Here is a 15,330-nt window from a genome sequence, read left to right as displayed (position 1 = left end):
CCTCTGGTTCGGGGCAGAGCTGCCCAGAAATCCGGTGCTTGGACAAACAGCCATTGGCCCGTAACAGCGGAACCACGGATAACCAGGTTGTGCGATCGTCAATGCGCAGAAGCTTGACGGCGTTCGTGGTTCGTCGAGATGGGTTCCTTATGCCGGACGGCTACGTCGAGGGATGTCACTGCACGTCTGCGTGCCGCTGAACGTCAGAGCTCTTGCAGCTCTGGTGAGTGCTTCCCTCCCAACTCTCCTCCTCCTTCTCACCTCCATCAAAGATCCCCCTCTCGGGTTTGGACGCCCTCTACTAATCAACCTGCTCCTCTGACATACAATCTACCATCTCACCCCCAAACTTCCTTCTGGTATTGTTCCATCCACGTGTATCATCCCCCCATCCTGCGGTTCCGGAGATCTTGGCGGAGATGCCTGCAGATGGCGTGCAAGCCCACTGGTCCAACAGTTCGCCGTGGCATCGCCAGATTCGTCGCCCGTCCCTCCTCTGAGTCCTCTCACAACCTTCACCGACCAGAAAGCCAGAGCTGCAGCCCTGTCTCACCTCGTCACCAGCTGGCACCCCGGAACCAACGCCCGTTTCCCCCAAAGCTTACTTGACCGTACCTTGCCCCTGCTTCTCTACTGCCGTCACACACGAACACCCAATATCCCGGCAGGCATCTCCAAAAAGAAGTGCAAGCTCTGAAACAGACCTGCAATGTGACACTCGACAGCTGAAGCTGGGTGGAATACAGATCTTAACCTGTGATCCCTAACGCCTCCAGGTTCTCCCCGCGTCTCCCATACCGACAGCCACAGCCACATCTTCACCGGCCTGTGTACCAGACGAGATTTGACAGCCTGCACATCCAAACGGTCAAGTTCTGTAGCATCTCTGAAGGCGTCAAGCCCCAGCTGCACTCTGTTGCCTCGGGGGCCATCGACGATCTGCAGACTATCTGCTTCTCTGCACGTCAAAACCAACAAAGAAAAAAAAAAAGTGCCTCACCTGCCAGCAACAATGATACCCAGGATACCTTCAACCGACCCGCACGGTTCCCTCGGGCGGGACTTCCGTTGCCTACTCCGAATCGTCTCGCACGAAACTATTGATCGCCGCTGACGGGTGGGAAGCTGTTGGCACGTCGATCACCAAGAACCCGGTCCTGCACTGGTGCAACCTTTTTCAATCTGCATACGCAATTCCATGCACTATCGCCGATTTTCACCATGACTGACTCGAGCTGATAGATGATGGGCCCTGACTGGCAAATGTGAGGTCAGGCCCTGGCAGTCCAAATGCGCATCGCTCGAAATGGGTTTGTTGTATCTCCATTATCGTTGTGCGCCATGTCACACGCCAATTGCCTCTTTTCCCCATGATATTGACCTTTGAGTCAATCTCGGCATTGGCCGCAACGGCACTTTTCGATGGCGATGTACCTGATGTCATCAGGGTCGCCCATGAGGGCGCCGCGTAAGTGTATATCATTCAAGTGATCGTGTACATGCTACACTGTTTTTTCAAACCAGTTTCCTGCTTTGACCGTCAATCATGATGCTTGGGATCGCCACTCGGCCGAGTGCAAACCCTCATTTCGTGTATCCCCTTGTAACGCCGTGCCATGCTTGCCAAATTGTCCAATCCAGAATCAAGAGCCTTCCCCCCCTGCCCTGCCCATCCCGACGCCGAACCTAAAGTGCTTCTCTGACCTGGGGTTGCTTGCTTGAATATCCCTTCCCCATGGAAACCTGAGGCTTCCAATTTTCATTGTCGATCATCCACGAGTTCATCTGCCAGCTGCACGTTCCAGTCACGTTTCTTAGGCGTGGCTATCTGTGGCCACGCGATCAGATCCCCTCACTCGGCACGCTCCATCTCCGAGTGCATGCTACCCCTTCGAGGAATCAACTCTGGCTATCACGATCCTCACCCGACTGGGCGCGAGTACGGATGCGGAATCTCTCCTTTAGCTTGGTTGCGAATCGTGCGCTTTGGCCTCGAGACTCGCCATCTACGGCTTCTGTTGTCTGCTGCCGCTCAGCTTCATTCGTCTCCGCCCGCATCTGCCGTAGTGCGTCAATCTGCTCCTCCACCGTCCCCTCTCGAAGCCGGTTAATGTCAAAGATCCGTGATAACCGGTTGCGATGAGATGCTAGAGGGGCATCATTCTCCGCACCCTCGAGAGCAAGCGGCGGGGGTAGTGCACTGGTGTCCCCAGTAGCTTCATTTTGACCTTCGTGGCCCTTGCCCGGGCGTAGATCATAACGGCTGTAGAATGGGTCAGCATCTAGGGCCACTGTTGGGGATATTACAAAAGCTCCAACTTACCAGAGTGGGCACGTGCCGGACACGTTGATCAGCCAAGGGTCGATGCATGCAGGATGGAACTGATGCTGGCAGGGCAAGACTCTGACGTCTTCGCCAACCTTGAAGTCTTCAGTGCAGATAGAGCACCCCAGATGATCATCATCCTTGTTCTCGGCACCTTCGGGTGATGATGCGGCTCTAGCCCCGGCCGAGACAGGCTCGTTATCAGCGCCTACTACCGGTGCTGCATCAGATCGCCGAGCCTCACTTAGGCGCGAAGCGGTCCGCTGCGTTGCTCCATCGGTTCCTTCAGTAGGTTCTAGCTCTAGTTCAGGATCCGGTTTTGCTGGTGTTTGGTTCCCAAATTTCACAATGGGGATGGTATCGAGGACAGCCCTGGCGAGGCCCTTGGCCCGGCTCTGACGGGGTCGGCCACCAAGCGCTCCTCGCGGACCATATCTTTCAGGGTATCGATGGGCTCTTATTGCGCCTGTCGCGATAATAGCGAGAAACAGGACAGTGATGAGGCCGGTAATGCTGTACAGAACACTCATAGCGACTGCGTTATTGTTCTTGCCTGAGTCCTCATCTGCCTGGGCATTGTCGTCGGTGGTATTGCCCGTGATGGAAACTCTAACACTGTCATCGCGGCTGCGGTTGAGATAGTTTAGCGCCTGCATGGCCTCTCCGCCGTCGGCCATTGACAGAATGCTGGTGTATTCGAGATCACCGGTATGGCTGATTGAACACCAGGTGTAACTTGTGGAGTAGAGCACGATGGCTCTGATGTGAGGTTTGGTGGTCATCAATTGGTACAGCATCTTTTCGGGCTGGATGTATGAATCGTCTTTGGGTTCGTCGCAGGATAGATACGCCACGTCGGAAGTCTCGTTGATCTTGTTATAGTTGGACTGGTCTGCCGCAGTCATGTAGCCGTTGATCCGAATGACCTTGATCTTCCTGTCAGCACCATTCTTTCATCATAGTCGCAGACGACAGGCGTTGTCGTCATCGTCATGACGGCCAGGGTAAATGGCGTACATCAATAACCACGCCGGTTGTGTCGTTCAAGCCCAAATTCGGGGTGAGAGGAATAACGGCGAACTGGAGTCCTGGATTCGTCGACAGGGACAGCTGCATGCCGCGAGGCTTTGCCCATTCGGGAACCTCGCTCTCGGCGGTTGTGGTGACATCTTGCTGAGCGGAGACGGCGGTAAGGGCGAGGAAGAGGAAGGATAGTTTTCTGGCGATGCCAGAGGCCATGAAGGGCCTCATGGTGGGTGATGGGTGGTCGGGTTGGCGATGGATGTCGAGTCGAAGTCGAAAACAAGACAACGGGTGATGGTGGTGGTAGCTGAGGATGAGGCTAAAAGCGGGAACCGGGATCTGGGAGTGAGGCGACTTCGGAAGTCGAGGAATAGACCAGGATGCGGCGGATAGTCAGGTAGAAGGAACACGACCTGTCAGATGGACAGAGACGGCATCTCGATGGGGGAGGAAGAGAGCACAACTGGCTCTGGCGTTGGTAGCGAGCAACGGGCGATGTATGCGCGTTTGGTGGTCGGGCGTTGGAAGATGCAGATGCAGAGGGAGAGAGAATTCGCCTGTCGATGGATCCCAACCGTCGTCACTCACGCAAGCAAATACTGCAGTCGCTCACACTCCATCCTTCAAACATGGACCTCTTCCCGTGATGGGCATGGCTGGTTCCAAGTTTGCGGGCGCTGACGGAGGGTCCGGGAGGGTAAAGGCTCCGCTCCAACTTGCAGTCCGTCACGAGCCAGCCAGTCGCAGGAGAGGGCGGTCGCTGTACGAACCAACCTTGGAAGGACGTGCCAGCGAAGGCGACGCACTGAACGCTTGGCGCTCTGCCAAGCCCAGGCTTTGATCACTGTCGAGGCCATTGAAGGAGTTGTTTTTATTGCAATTTTTGGTCTTTTTCTTTCATTCTTTTTATGAAAGTTATAGATTTATTTCATTCATCTCATATCCATCTCCATTCACCATCTCTCCTCGCCAAGACCTTCCCCCTCATCCCGAGGAGAAGCTACATTTAAAGTGTCAGCCAAGGTCTGGGCGGATATCGGCAGCCAATTGCTCGGGTCGCGTGAGCGCTTGGACTCTGATACGCAAATGATTGCTAACGCCAAGCCTGGGCTTTGCAACACGAGCTGCCTCAGCTACCCTGCACCATATCCCAGAAATCATGATATTGATGAGGATTGGAATTACAATGCGTGTTTGGTATGATGCGGCCTTTGGGGCAGTGGTTCCTTGGCAAATCTATTGGATGGGAATGTCGAAATGAATTAGCCAGGAATAGCTTCGTCGAGTTAGTTGGGGTACTTGTGTAACCTATTTATAATTAACATCCATATTCTTGATACCCCGGGAAATCGACTTGGTAATATTGCGAATAGTAACCCATAAACATAGCATCACCAGCATGCTTCTTGTAGTAGATACACCGTGAATCTCCACATGACATAGCCACGATATTGACAAATCTAAACTGGCAAATCACAACCCATACATAGCAACTAGTCACGCCTTAGTTCGGATAATCACAGTGTAACAGGAGGATTACAGTTGTTCTCCATTGTCGCCATAAGGAACAGACAATGACCGGCCCTGGTTCATCAATGTAGTATCCCAAGATGGACCAATGGCTATATATACCGTTGACGCGGGAACTGAATCAAGATCCGGTTCGTCCCTGGGCCGGTATCTTGTAGGTCACAAGAAACTCATATACAAGAATAAAGCGAGCTATTGTACAATTGAAACCACCCATTCAATTACTCCTAGAATCCCTCTCCTGATGGTGCACGACAACAACGGAGCTGAGACTTTGTCCAACGCCTCCTTAACACCAGTCAACGCGACCCAGGCTCGAAAAGGCATTCTCCTACAGCATGACCTCAGTTTCAAACAGTAGATACCCAAGGGAACTCCCAAGGCCGGCACAGCTGGTGGCCAAGCAACCCCAAGATGTCTGGTAAACCTCAACAGTCATGACCAACATGATGAAAGACGTTAACTGACTAGGTCCATGATCAACAACGCAGCCGCATAGTCACTCATAAGAGACTAGAGAAACGCATTCGTTGTTCCTTTCCATGGCCCAACATCTTTAAGGTCCAACCTGTGGTCAACGTGGGACAAGGATTTTTGTATGTTACCCCCCGTGCCATCGAGATCAGGGTAAGAGGCCCGACAAACTCGAGTTGATAGCGGCTATAACACCCCTGAATTCATATTAGATGCTGCCAAGAGTGCTCTTGATCTAGTCAACACCAATCGCCCCCCCCCCCCCCCCCCAGATAAGTGCGCGAAAAACCGCACGAACGCACTCGCTTTGCACTGCTCCAATAGCCTGGAGCAAAAGCTTAACGCAGAAACCGAGGTGGTCAGCACCATTGATGTAAAAGAAGGCATATACAGAGCCTTCATGGCATTCGTCGAAGATGGTGGTGAGGTGACTGTGTTTGAATCGAGTTTCGACCAGGACACCAGTAATATCCGCATGGTTGGCAGTGTCGTTCGACATGTACCCCTGAGCCCTCAGGCCGGCGGAGAGACGGCAGCCTCGCTTTCAGAAAGTTGAACGCTGGATACGGCAAAGCTCAAGAGTAAATTCAGCTCAAAGACAAATATGTTAGTGCTCAACTCTCTCCATAATCCTGCGGGAAAAGGTCTTCTTGACTGAAGAGCTGGGCGCCATCGGCAAGCCGTGCAGTCCTTCGGGGATGGAGACACGCCACTGCTCGAGATCTTCGAAGAGTTGACTAATGGTAGTCGTGTAGTAGTCTAGTCCCTTCTGAAAAATTCCATCGCAGAACAGGATAGTCATGGCTCGCTAAAGCAGCCGGGAATGTCGAGCAAATGTGAGGTCGACCGCAATACCATCACCATCGCCGACGATGTCTACGACAGCTTGACTTGAGTACGCGCAAAACGCATGACCACGCTATCTCTAGAGATTTGGAACCTCACCCTCATGGTGCGTTCTGCGGGCAAGACTTTTTACACGACGGGTTGGAGGATAGGATTTCTCATCGGTCCGGGGCGTCTAGTAAAGTACGTCGCCGCAGCGCACATCCAGATCTGCTACTCGAGTCCGAGTCCATTACAGGAGGCCTACACATTAGATTACCAACTGACCGGGTTGACGGGCTTCTAGGAGAAGTCCCGGGGCGAGATGCAGGGCAAGATTACGCTTCATCTAGGTCCTCGACGAGCTAGATCTACCACACACTCTCAGGGGGCTACTATGTCCTGGCCAACTTCCAAGACTGAAGTTCCCAGAGGGCTACGAGTTCTCCAGTAGTGCTGCATCTCGGTCGCGAGATTTCAAGTTGACCTAGTTCCTCACCACAGAGCTTGAATTGGTAGTAATCCCGTCGAGTGAGTTATACATCTCAGAGAGCTCGCATGTAGCCGAGATCCTTTTGAGATCCGCCGTTTTCAAGAGTGTCCCTGAGGATTCCAAGGAGAGACTGAGAGGGTTGAAGAAGTATCTTGGATAAGTTTTAGTAGGGTTTAGTCTATAATCGCCCTTTATGCCAAGCTAGGAACTGATCCTACCGCCTCATGTTGATGGTTCACCCCATGAATGACGGTGTCTTGCTTGAAGTGCTCATTACCCCCCCTGATTACAAACGTTGATAAAAGACGGACAACTCAGGGGCGTATAAAACAAAGAACTCTACTCTCTAACTACCCCTGGAGCGAAACCCTTCAGCCCTGGCGTTAGGAAGACTAACGTCAGTTGAATTCCAGTTCGTCACAATAGAGTTGCGCCACACCTCGTGGGTCCCCGTCGCCTAAGATAACCAGGAAAAGTCAAGAGCTCAACTTAATTACGACTTAGTTATGGCCAAGACTTGTCCTCGACGCCCCTGGACGAGTCTAAACTTGGAATCTTGACTCGTATCGGAAACATGGGGTCTTTTCGAGTCACGAGTTGTGATGAGGTCTGCCAAGTATGTGGATGTCTTTATGTACAACTACTGAAATTGTAATTATCACTTTGACTCGAGAATGTGAGAGTTAGAGCCGGATATGAAACAACGAGTAGCTCGAACTATGGATTTGTCCTTGTTAGGATAGCTGACAGCCTGGGAGTGATAGCACATGCTGATGTTGAAGCCTCATAACAAGACACAGCCTCGCAACTGGCCATGTTGACAACCCTCAACCAACATAGCCCCTTAATGTCAGCTCACCTACCATTCCAAAACATCAAAAAACCCGTGCAACACCAGGTTTTTCCCTGTTGTCCGGAAGGCTTATACCTCCAGAACAAAAGCCTCGGCTTCGACCGAATGACTGCAGCAAACATTCCGCCTTGAAATCTGACCGGCTGCAGCAACGCCCGCGTCCCGGGCTTGAACGGCTGGGGATATGTCATTGCTGCATGGATTTCCTCGGTCCGCGATGCACTTTTGCCCCGGCGTTATACACGAGTGTAAATAAAAAAAAGGTTCCTGCGAATGAACTGCTGACGAAAAACTGCATAGCCAACGCCAACACACACACTAACTAGGTATCTGACTGTGTCCTCAGTTTTGTGCCGAATATCTCGCAGAAAGCATGCAAGCCGACACACACACACACCAAGAAACCAGGAAACCCCTCCTCTGCAAGCCTTGTCCTCGGGTAACCATGCATCTCCCGTTTCCCCAGAGTCTCAGCAGCCGGGCGTCCAGATTCCCATGCCTCGGCAATCCCTGAGACCTTTTTTTTCTTCTACTCTACTCTACCCCAAATGTCCCGAGAAACAAAATGCGGAGTTGCCCGAAAAGCATCGTTCCCCGGCACATGATGAACCTGGGGTAGACAAGGGGCCTTATGCCCATCGTAACCAGCGCGCCGATGATCACGCAACTCGACAACCATAATGCCAAACACGATGGCGTAAATTCGACCACGACCTATATCCTCCTCATAGATAATTACAAGTACCCCAGTGACTCTTTGCTGTGGTTGAAATAAAGTTGCCCAGGGCCTTTCCATCCCCTGAAGCCGTTGCTGCAAGAATTCACGGATCGGGTATCATGACCCCAGGGTGCTTTACCAAGATGGGAAAAAGGTGCAGGAAAAAACGGGGAGAGAAAAAAAAAAGAGAGGGAGAAGAGGCAGAGGAATAAACGCACGACAGATCTCTCGCAGGGGGCGAAAAGATCTATTTCTAACAAGTCTAGAAGCTCGGGGCATGTGTTTCACAAGGAAAGATCCGACCCGTGAAACTCGAGTCCATCGTGTTTGCTTGCGTTCAAGATCGTGGGGTCGTGATGGTGAGTGGAGCTGAGATGTCATCACCAGTAACTATGCTCGACGACATAGCAAATAGATCAAAGTAAACATGAACAAATCACTGATATCATAGAGATCAACGGGCGTAGTTGTCTAGTCTATTTTTATTGGCCATACCTCACTGCCCTAAGCCTCGATGTGAACTTCATGTAGTTGTACCAGGCCTGTTGGACGCTGTGCGATCAAATCTTGCAACGCACAAATGCGAACCAACAAGACCACAACCTGCAGAGAACAGCATATGGACATGCCCGTCCTCTCATACCACAATGTCTAAATCTCCTCCATGTCCTCCAAATCATCCAGAGCCGGGAAATCACCAACCTCTACCCGCTCCGGTCTCACAAAGACACCATGCTTCAGCTCCGAAGGCCCACCCCAGTAGCGAGTTCCTCCGATGCTCCCGTCGTTCTTGCCCACGGGCTCATCCAGCTTGACAGCGACCCAGGAACCGAGACCGCCGGGGATCTCCTTGACCTCGCCCACGTACTGGATGACGCCGCGCCGGGTGTCTTCACCGCCCACGCGGCAGCGTCGGCCCACCGCGATGCCGCGTGTGGCAATCTCGCGGTCGAGCGAGTCCAGCTTGGCCTGCTCGTGACTGGGGGCGCTGGGGTCGAATCGGCCCAGCTTCTGGTTCTTCTTCCACGCCAGGACAGAATCCGTCTTCTTCTCGTACTCCTCCTCGGGCATGACATACTTGTCGACGCCCGTGGTGTCGTTCAAGTTGATCCGGGCGGCCGCAGGACGTGTGTCAATCACCTGCCAGGTAAATCCCTGTCAGCCCTATCTTGAACTACTTGTAAAGATGCTGCCATGGCACCATCACGGGCCCTCTCCTGTGTAGAGTAGCTAGACGGGGGCTGAGGATGGGGAACTCGACAGGTATGTCAGGTCCCTGAGCGCACGCACGCACGTAGCTCAACTCCCACCGCCTCTCTCGCTGCCGCACCGTCATGGCTCGCTCGCTGGCTCACCGTCCTCACCCGCCCACTTCACTTGCACACCCCCCTCCACCCCTGGAAGGGCCAGCACAGCAAAGCGCAGCGCGGCGCGTTGACCCGGAGTGGAAGCCGTCGGAATCCGAGGGAGGCGGCGATCTTCAAGTCAAGCGGACGGGAGCGAGAAATTTTCGGGCAGCCAGCGGGCTCTGTAGTTCACGCATGACATCCCATCCCGAAAACAAAAAGGAAAAAAGCAGAGACAGAGGGTGATGGAGGCTGCAAGGCAAAGCAAAGACAGAGTGCGGCTGACAAATGAGGGCCGTGCTTTGACTTACATGGAGTTCGGCATATGGAGCCAAGGGAAAGTTGGACAGGTGGGTGTCGTCCTCGTTAGGCGCCTCGACGGCGATGGCCTCCGCGCCGGCCGTAGGCTTGAGTGAAAGACGCTGGCACGAGGGTGGGATGCCCGTCACCGTCTCAAGCTTGGTCTTGAGCTGCGAGATGGACCAAGATGGTGTAATGCGGCGCTCCGATTGCGCGTACTCGGAGATGACAACCAGCGGGACGTCGGCCATGGCTGCTGAGAATGATGGATGGATGAATGATGAGTGACTCTGGCGGTCAAGAGCCCGATTATCGCGAGACGCCTGCGCCGCAAAAAAAATAAAAAATAAAAATAAAAATAAAACAGTACGGATACCCGAGACAGACCTGCAAGGTAGGTAGGGTATGAGCTTGCCGGGGCAGATCAGACTAGGGCGATGGATGCGATGCGAGACTCGTGTCGTGTTGGTATGGAGTTTCCAGGGAGAAAAGGCTGGCAAGAGTTGGAGCCTCGCCGGTGTTGTTGGATGAGGACAACCAGACTGATCGAGTGTGGTGGGGTTGCGATTATGCAGTCCAGGGTTTTCCAGCAGCAGAGCCCAGCTTAGCTACAAGGCTAAAGGGAAACGTGGAGGCATCATGGGAAAAGAAGCAATTCGACCTCAAATCCGCACAAATGGGGTCGAGACCTAGCAGGCTTACGTACGTACGTACAGTACAGTACGGCACACTCGCGCCCGCATCGCATCTGGTTTATTATGCATCATTTTTTCCTGGGGGTGAACTCTTGAGGCGTTGTCGATAGCTCCAACATCCTTGGTTATGGAGCATCAAAGACCCAGAAACTAGCGCGAACCGGATTACCCGCATGTTGAACACGTCTCTCAGCCGAGCATGGCGCCTGTTGATAGGCTGAGGTTGGAGTTTGACCTGCCGCCTGTCTGTATCGTCAGCAGCAAAAGCAACATCAAGAGATTTGTTGCGGCCCCTTGTCGGTTATTCTGTTCTCGTCCATCGCGAGCTACCATCTCAGCCTTGGCGAGGTCCGTCCTGGAAACTCGACGAGATCTGCCGTCGACTGCAATCTCCCGGACATTGTCAGGACCGAATCCTAAGAGGATGGGACTTTTCGGATGCCATATATTGCCACCATCAATATGCTGCCAGTTGCCGATGCAGCCATGCCGCCCCTCGCCCTGTCTTGCATCGCCTCGCCATCAAGCCTTGTTTGACAGCGACCCTTGGCCAACTGCCGTTCCCGTTCCTTTTGCCTGGCTACGAGTGTGGGGAATGATCAACTCTGCATCTCAAGCCACTGACAGAGTTGCATTGATCGCTCGCCATATCTCGGTCGTTTGCTGGGGCCAATTCCAAAAGCCGCATCCCGGCCGTCTCTGTTGCTTGTTGCCCTTGCCCATGTCCATGCCTCATTCGCTAGCCAGCCATCCCGCTCGGCAGCAGCAGCAACACCAGCGCAAACGATCCTTCCTCCGTGCCACAGTGGCTATTTGAAACAGAAAGAGGATGCTTCCATCATAGGATTCCCCTGTCTGATCCGGAAGTCCTGCCGCCAAGGGGCCCCCGAAACCGAAATGTGGAGAGCCACCCGCTGTATGTATTACACAGATGTCTCGGGAACGTGCTCCGTAACGGGCGGGATAGATCTAGACTAAAGTGTCAAGCCGACTGAAAAACACTCATCCCTGGCAGCACCACGCGTTTGTAATCCTCTGGTTGCCACCAGGTCAAAGCCAAGGCCGGGCTGAGTTGTCAGGCCTTGCTTGGTGTTGGTTTTGCCGTCGACTCGTGCGTTCGCTGCTGAGGGTCCTCGCTCTCTAGGTAGTTACGGCGGCGACCTTGTCAAACCCATCCGTCTCCCGCCTGTTCGAGCCCGTTCCTTGCATTCCACCCTACCATATCCGTGTATAGATCAATCCACGCTCCATCAACTCTAGTCCTATACAATCTCATTGCCCTTGACCGGCCCGGTCAAGTTTCACGCCGGCGATTGGTCCGGTTGGCGTTTGTCTGTCTGCCTGTCCGTCTCGTCGCGCGGACCCGTCCGCCTGGGAGCACGGAAGGGGAACCACCATATCGAAATGCAGCCTCTTGGCGGACCGACGCCAGATTTCGCGCATCATGTATGTTGCGCTGGGCATGCCATCAACCATAACTTATTAGTACACATATACGCACCTAGTCGTCTAGGAATAGTCAATCGACGGGGTTCCACCACCGCTGCTGCAAGCTGCCCGTCTGTCCGCCGCTCGCCTCTTTCTGTTGCTCTCCCGCGGTCCCGCAGCGACTCACTTACATGCCATGTCTCCATACCGATGCTGCGCAGCAGTAGCAGCAGCAATGGCAACCGCTGCTGCATCAGCCAAGACAAGCAACAACAAGCAGGCACATGCCTGGTGTCACAAAAAAAGGTGGGTGCGCGGCTCGCGGCCGTCGGGAAAACGTGGGTTGGGCGGCAGTCCTAATTATCCTAGTCGGCATCATCCCTGGTCTGCCCTCCAGTCCTTTGATTCCCCGGCTCCGGGTCCGGTTCGACCTTTGATGTGATGCCCACGGTCTTTCTCCCATCAACAGAGACACAAAATGCTGGGTGGGTAGAGACGGGACAACACAGCGCTCCCTCGGCCCCATTGTTGATGCAACGATGCAATCGTCTTCCTGCAATTCTGTGTCAAGGCATCAACTGTCTCTCCTTTCTGTTCTAGTCGACCGAACCGGTTGCTGCTCGCAGTTGTCTTAAGCTTATTGCCAAGTTACCCAATGCTTCGTGTCGACCATTGTTGCGCATACTTTCCTAGAGGTTGGATACCCGTTCCGTTGTGAGGGGAGCTCAGATCACCTCCGTAGCAGATAGGGCTGACGCCGCCTTACGGAAACAAACGCGGTAACAACAAGCCTTGGGTGAGATGCCCCATGAGTTGCACTAGGATCTCGTTCTCGACCGGAATAGGAAGCCAAGGCTACTTGCGCAAACAGATGGGGGTTGACGGGATGAAACGCCTTGGCCGACATCCTCTGCAGGCCCCTCCTGACACGTCACAAACCACCCACCGGGGGGTTCGCAGCAAGCCCCCAAAACCAACGGGGGTTGTTTGATTTTTTTTTTCTCTGACCTTGTCTTTGCTCCTTTGCCCGTCATCGATCTTGCCAACTTGCTTCAAGTCAAGGCCGGCCCGGTTGCAACGTGTGTCTGCATGTCTCTGCGCTCTGTCTTGGGAGAGCGTCTGTCCGTCTTGTAAGTTGAGCGAATTTCGAATCGCCGGCTAAAGCACAATGCCAGGAACTTGAGGAAAGCACATGATGTGAGTCGGCTCTCTGCTCAATTCGCCCAATCCAACAACCGACGACTTGTCCATATGTAGTGTGACACAATGTGAGCAACCACTCGTCAGAAGCTACAGCCATCACGCTTCGCCTCACTTGCTGTGCTATAGGTCAAGGGAACGAGAACGATGCCATCTGATTCGCTTCGTCGTTCGGTTGGCTTGTCTGACGTCAAGTGAGATCCTGGCAAAGGAATATTCTCACTGTCGTTTATGTCGGAGGCTTCGATCCCCGAGGTGTCATGGTCTTTCACCGAGGACACTCACCGCTCCATCGGAAACAGGATACTACTTGACGGGGAACCGCAGATTGGCTCATGGGAACAGGGTAGGATAAAAGGCAAATTATGTCGAAACCCGCCCTCTGTTTTGCTTTGCCCAGAATCCTTCTGACGAAACCGGTTGGCAACGTGGAGCCGCGAGCCCTCGATCTGTGGAGGAGTTTTTTCCAGCTCGTCAACCTGGGTGTTCAGTGCACTTTAGGGTGCAATCTAACTGACCCCTGTATTCTTGTGAGCACCACTTGAACCGAGCTACCCGAGACCTCAGAGGCTTGAATGTGCTTATGAATTCCTCCATAATAGCAACAATTGACTGCAAAGAGATGTGATAGATTAGGTAATTCTTCAGACATCACTTCGCAAAACTCCTCTCCGGTTGTTCATACCGGCAACATGGTCAAAGATCGGGGTTCATTTGAGGCCTCGGTGCTGGGTGTATGTCTATCGGGCCTGCACTCGCAGCATCAAACATGACGCTCAGCGGCAGGCTTTCCTATGTAGATCTCCACATGCTTGGCGTTGACCGACTTCAGAGTGGCTTGACGTGAGATGGACTCGTGGCAGACTAGAAGATTGCCTGTTGTCAGCCGTTTCTGCTAATGAGGCACCCTGGTCCCTTGCTTCGACAATGCGACAGATGATCGTGAATCGGCTCATGACGTCGCTGGCAGAAATTGCTTTCTTCGGGGAAAGGATATGGGGTACGAAGGTATTCCCGGTCCCGAGCAGGGGTTTCGGAGGCTCGCATCACAGCCAACGTAGTCAGGGCATGTACCTTGGTCCTTCATCGAGGCGGCGGTGACCAAGATGTATCCGACTCTGGCCAATATTTCATGTGGGATGGCCAAGATAGACGCAAGTCTCATCTCCGGGACACCCCCGTTCAATCTCTCGATTTACCGACTCCGACTCCGCCTCCGTCCCAGGTCCCCGCAGGAACCTGGCAGCGCCCATTCCCGCACTCCGCCAATCGAGTCAAGGAGAGAGGAATCCTTGGCCTTTCACCGTCAAATGAATTCAGAGATACGGAGCAGCCTTCTGTGCCTTGCTGACTGCGCCCTCTCTCCAGCCATCTTGTCGTTAGTTGAAAGATGGCCCACCTGTGGGCTGGACGATGGCTGGAGGAACGACATACGCACATGCGCCGCAGCTCACTTGACACACGATCCGCAGCTTGGTTCGTCGAGGATGGTTCGTGGGTGGACTTCAAGGCCTGTCCCAACGACATTTGCAATGCCACATCTTTGAATCTCAGAACGTGGATGGAAGAGATCCAGGTGCCCATGGGGCTCGGGATGCACCATTATAGAACATCCGGTCTATCATCCAACGACGCTCTGACGTGAACCAGGAACGCACCCACCCAGTCTAGATCGTTCTTCAGGCGTCCATGTATCAAATTGCGCCGCTGTGACTGAGGATGAGGGCGTGAGGCCAAGAACTGCGCTGGGAGCCGCGACAAACAAATATGGGAAAATCTGGCGACTTTGCTTTGCTCGGGCACCAACAGCCAAATCTGTGTTGGGTCGATCAGCTGGCTCAACGTAGTATCCCGTCATCGACTCTGCTGGACAAATCTCTGCCAAAGAAACCACCGTCTTGGCTTGACTGTGTTGCAGGTTCTACGGGTCTCGGCTTCGACCTCATCCAGCCAAATGATGGTGTCGACGACTGCTCCCCAATACTGCAACCTGAGAATGTACGCGCCCATTCTCAGCTCTCTCCCAGTTTGCGCTGCGCTGTGGTGCTGAGCCATGCCAGCGAAGCCATGCTCTGCTGCTCTGTTCCGCCCTGATCCCTGACTGCAGATCCAGCTCGTC

The 15,330-nt window shown here is 53.5% G+C and overlaps 2 protein-coding genes across 2 annotated transcripts; both read right to left on the bottom strand.

The window, feature by feature from the left end:
* Window positions 1-1,458: 1,458 nt before the first annotated feature.
* On the bottom strand, window positions 1,459-4,003 carry NECHADRAFT_103182 (uncharacterized protein; the record flags this gene model as incomplete). Its single annotated transcript, XM_003053632.1, has 4 exons — window positions 1,459-2,263; window positions 2,324-3,252; window positions 3,344-3,499; window positions 3,965-4,003. 4 exons carry the CDS (start codon window positions 4,001-4,003, stop codon window positions 1,900-1,902), a joined length of 1,488 nt encoding a protein of 495 aa, XP_003053678.1. The 3' UTR covers window positions 1,459-1,899.
* Window positions 4,004-8,893: 4,890 nt separating this feature from the next.
* Window positions 8,894-10,139, bottom strand: NECHADRAFT_75077 (uncharacterized protein; the record flags this gene model as incomplete). Its single annotated transcript, XM_003053631.1, has 2 exons — window positions 8,894-9,382; window positions 9,900-10,139. 2 exons carry the CDS (start codon window positions 10,137-10,139, stop codon window positions 8,894-8,896), a joined length of 729 nt encoding a protein of 242 aa, XP_003053677.1.
* Window positions 10,140-15,330: the final 5,191 nt, after the last annotated feature.

Source organism: Fusarium vanettenii (assembly GCF_000151355.1).
Source record: "Fusarium vanettenii 77-13-4 chromosome 1 genomic scaffold NECHAsca_1_chr1_3_0, whole genome shotgun sequence".
In the NCBI taxonomy this organism is placed as follows: Eukaryota; Fungi; Ascomycota; class Sordariomycetes; order Hypocreales; family Nectriaceae; genus Fusarium; species Fusarium vanettenii.
Note: the sequence above shows the minus strand (reverse complement) of the source record. Positions and strands in the feature narration are given on the sequence as shown.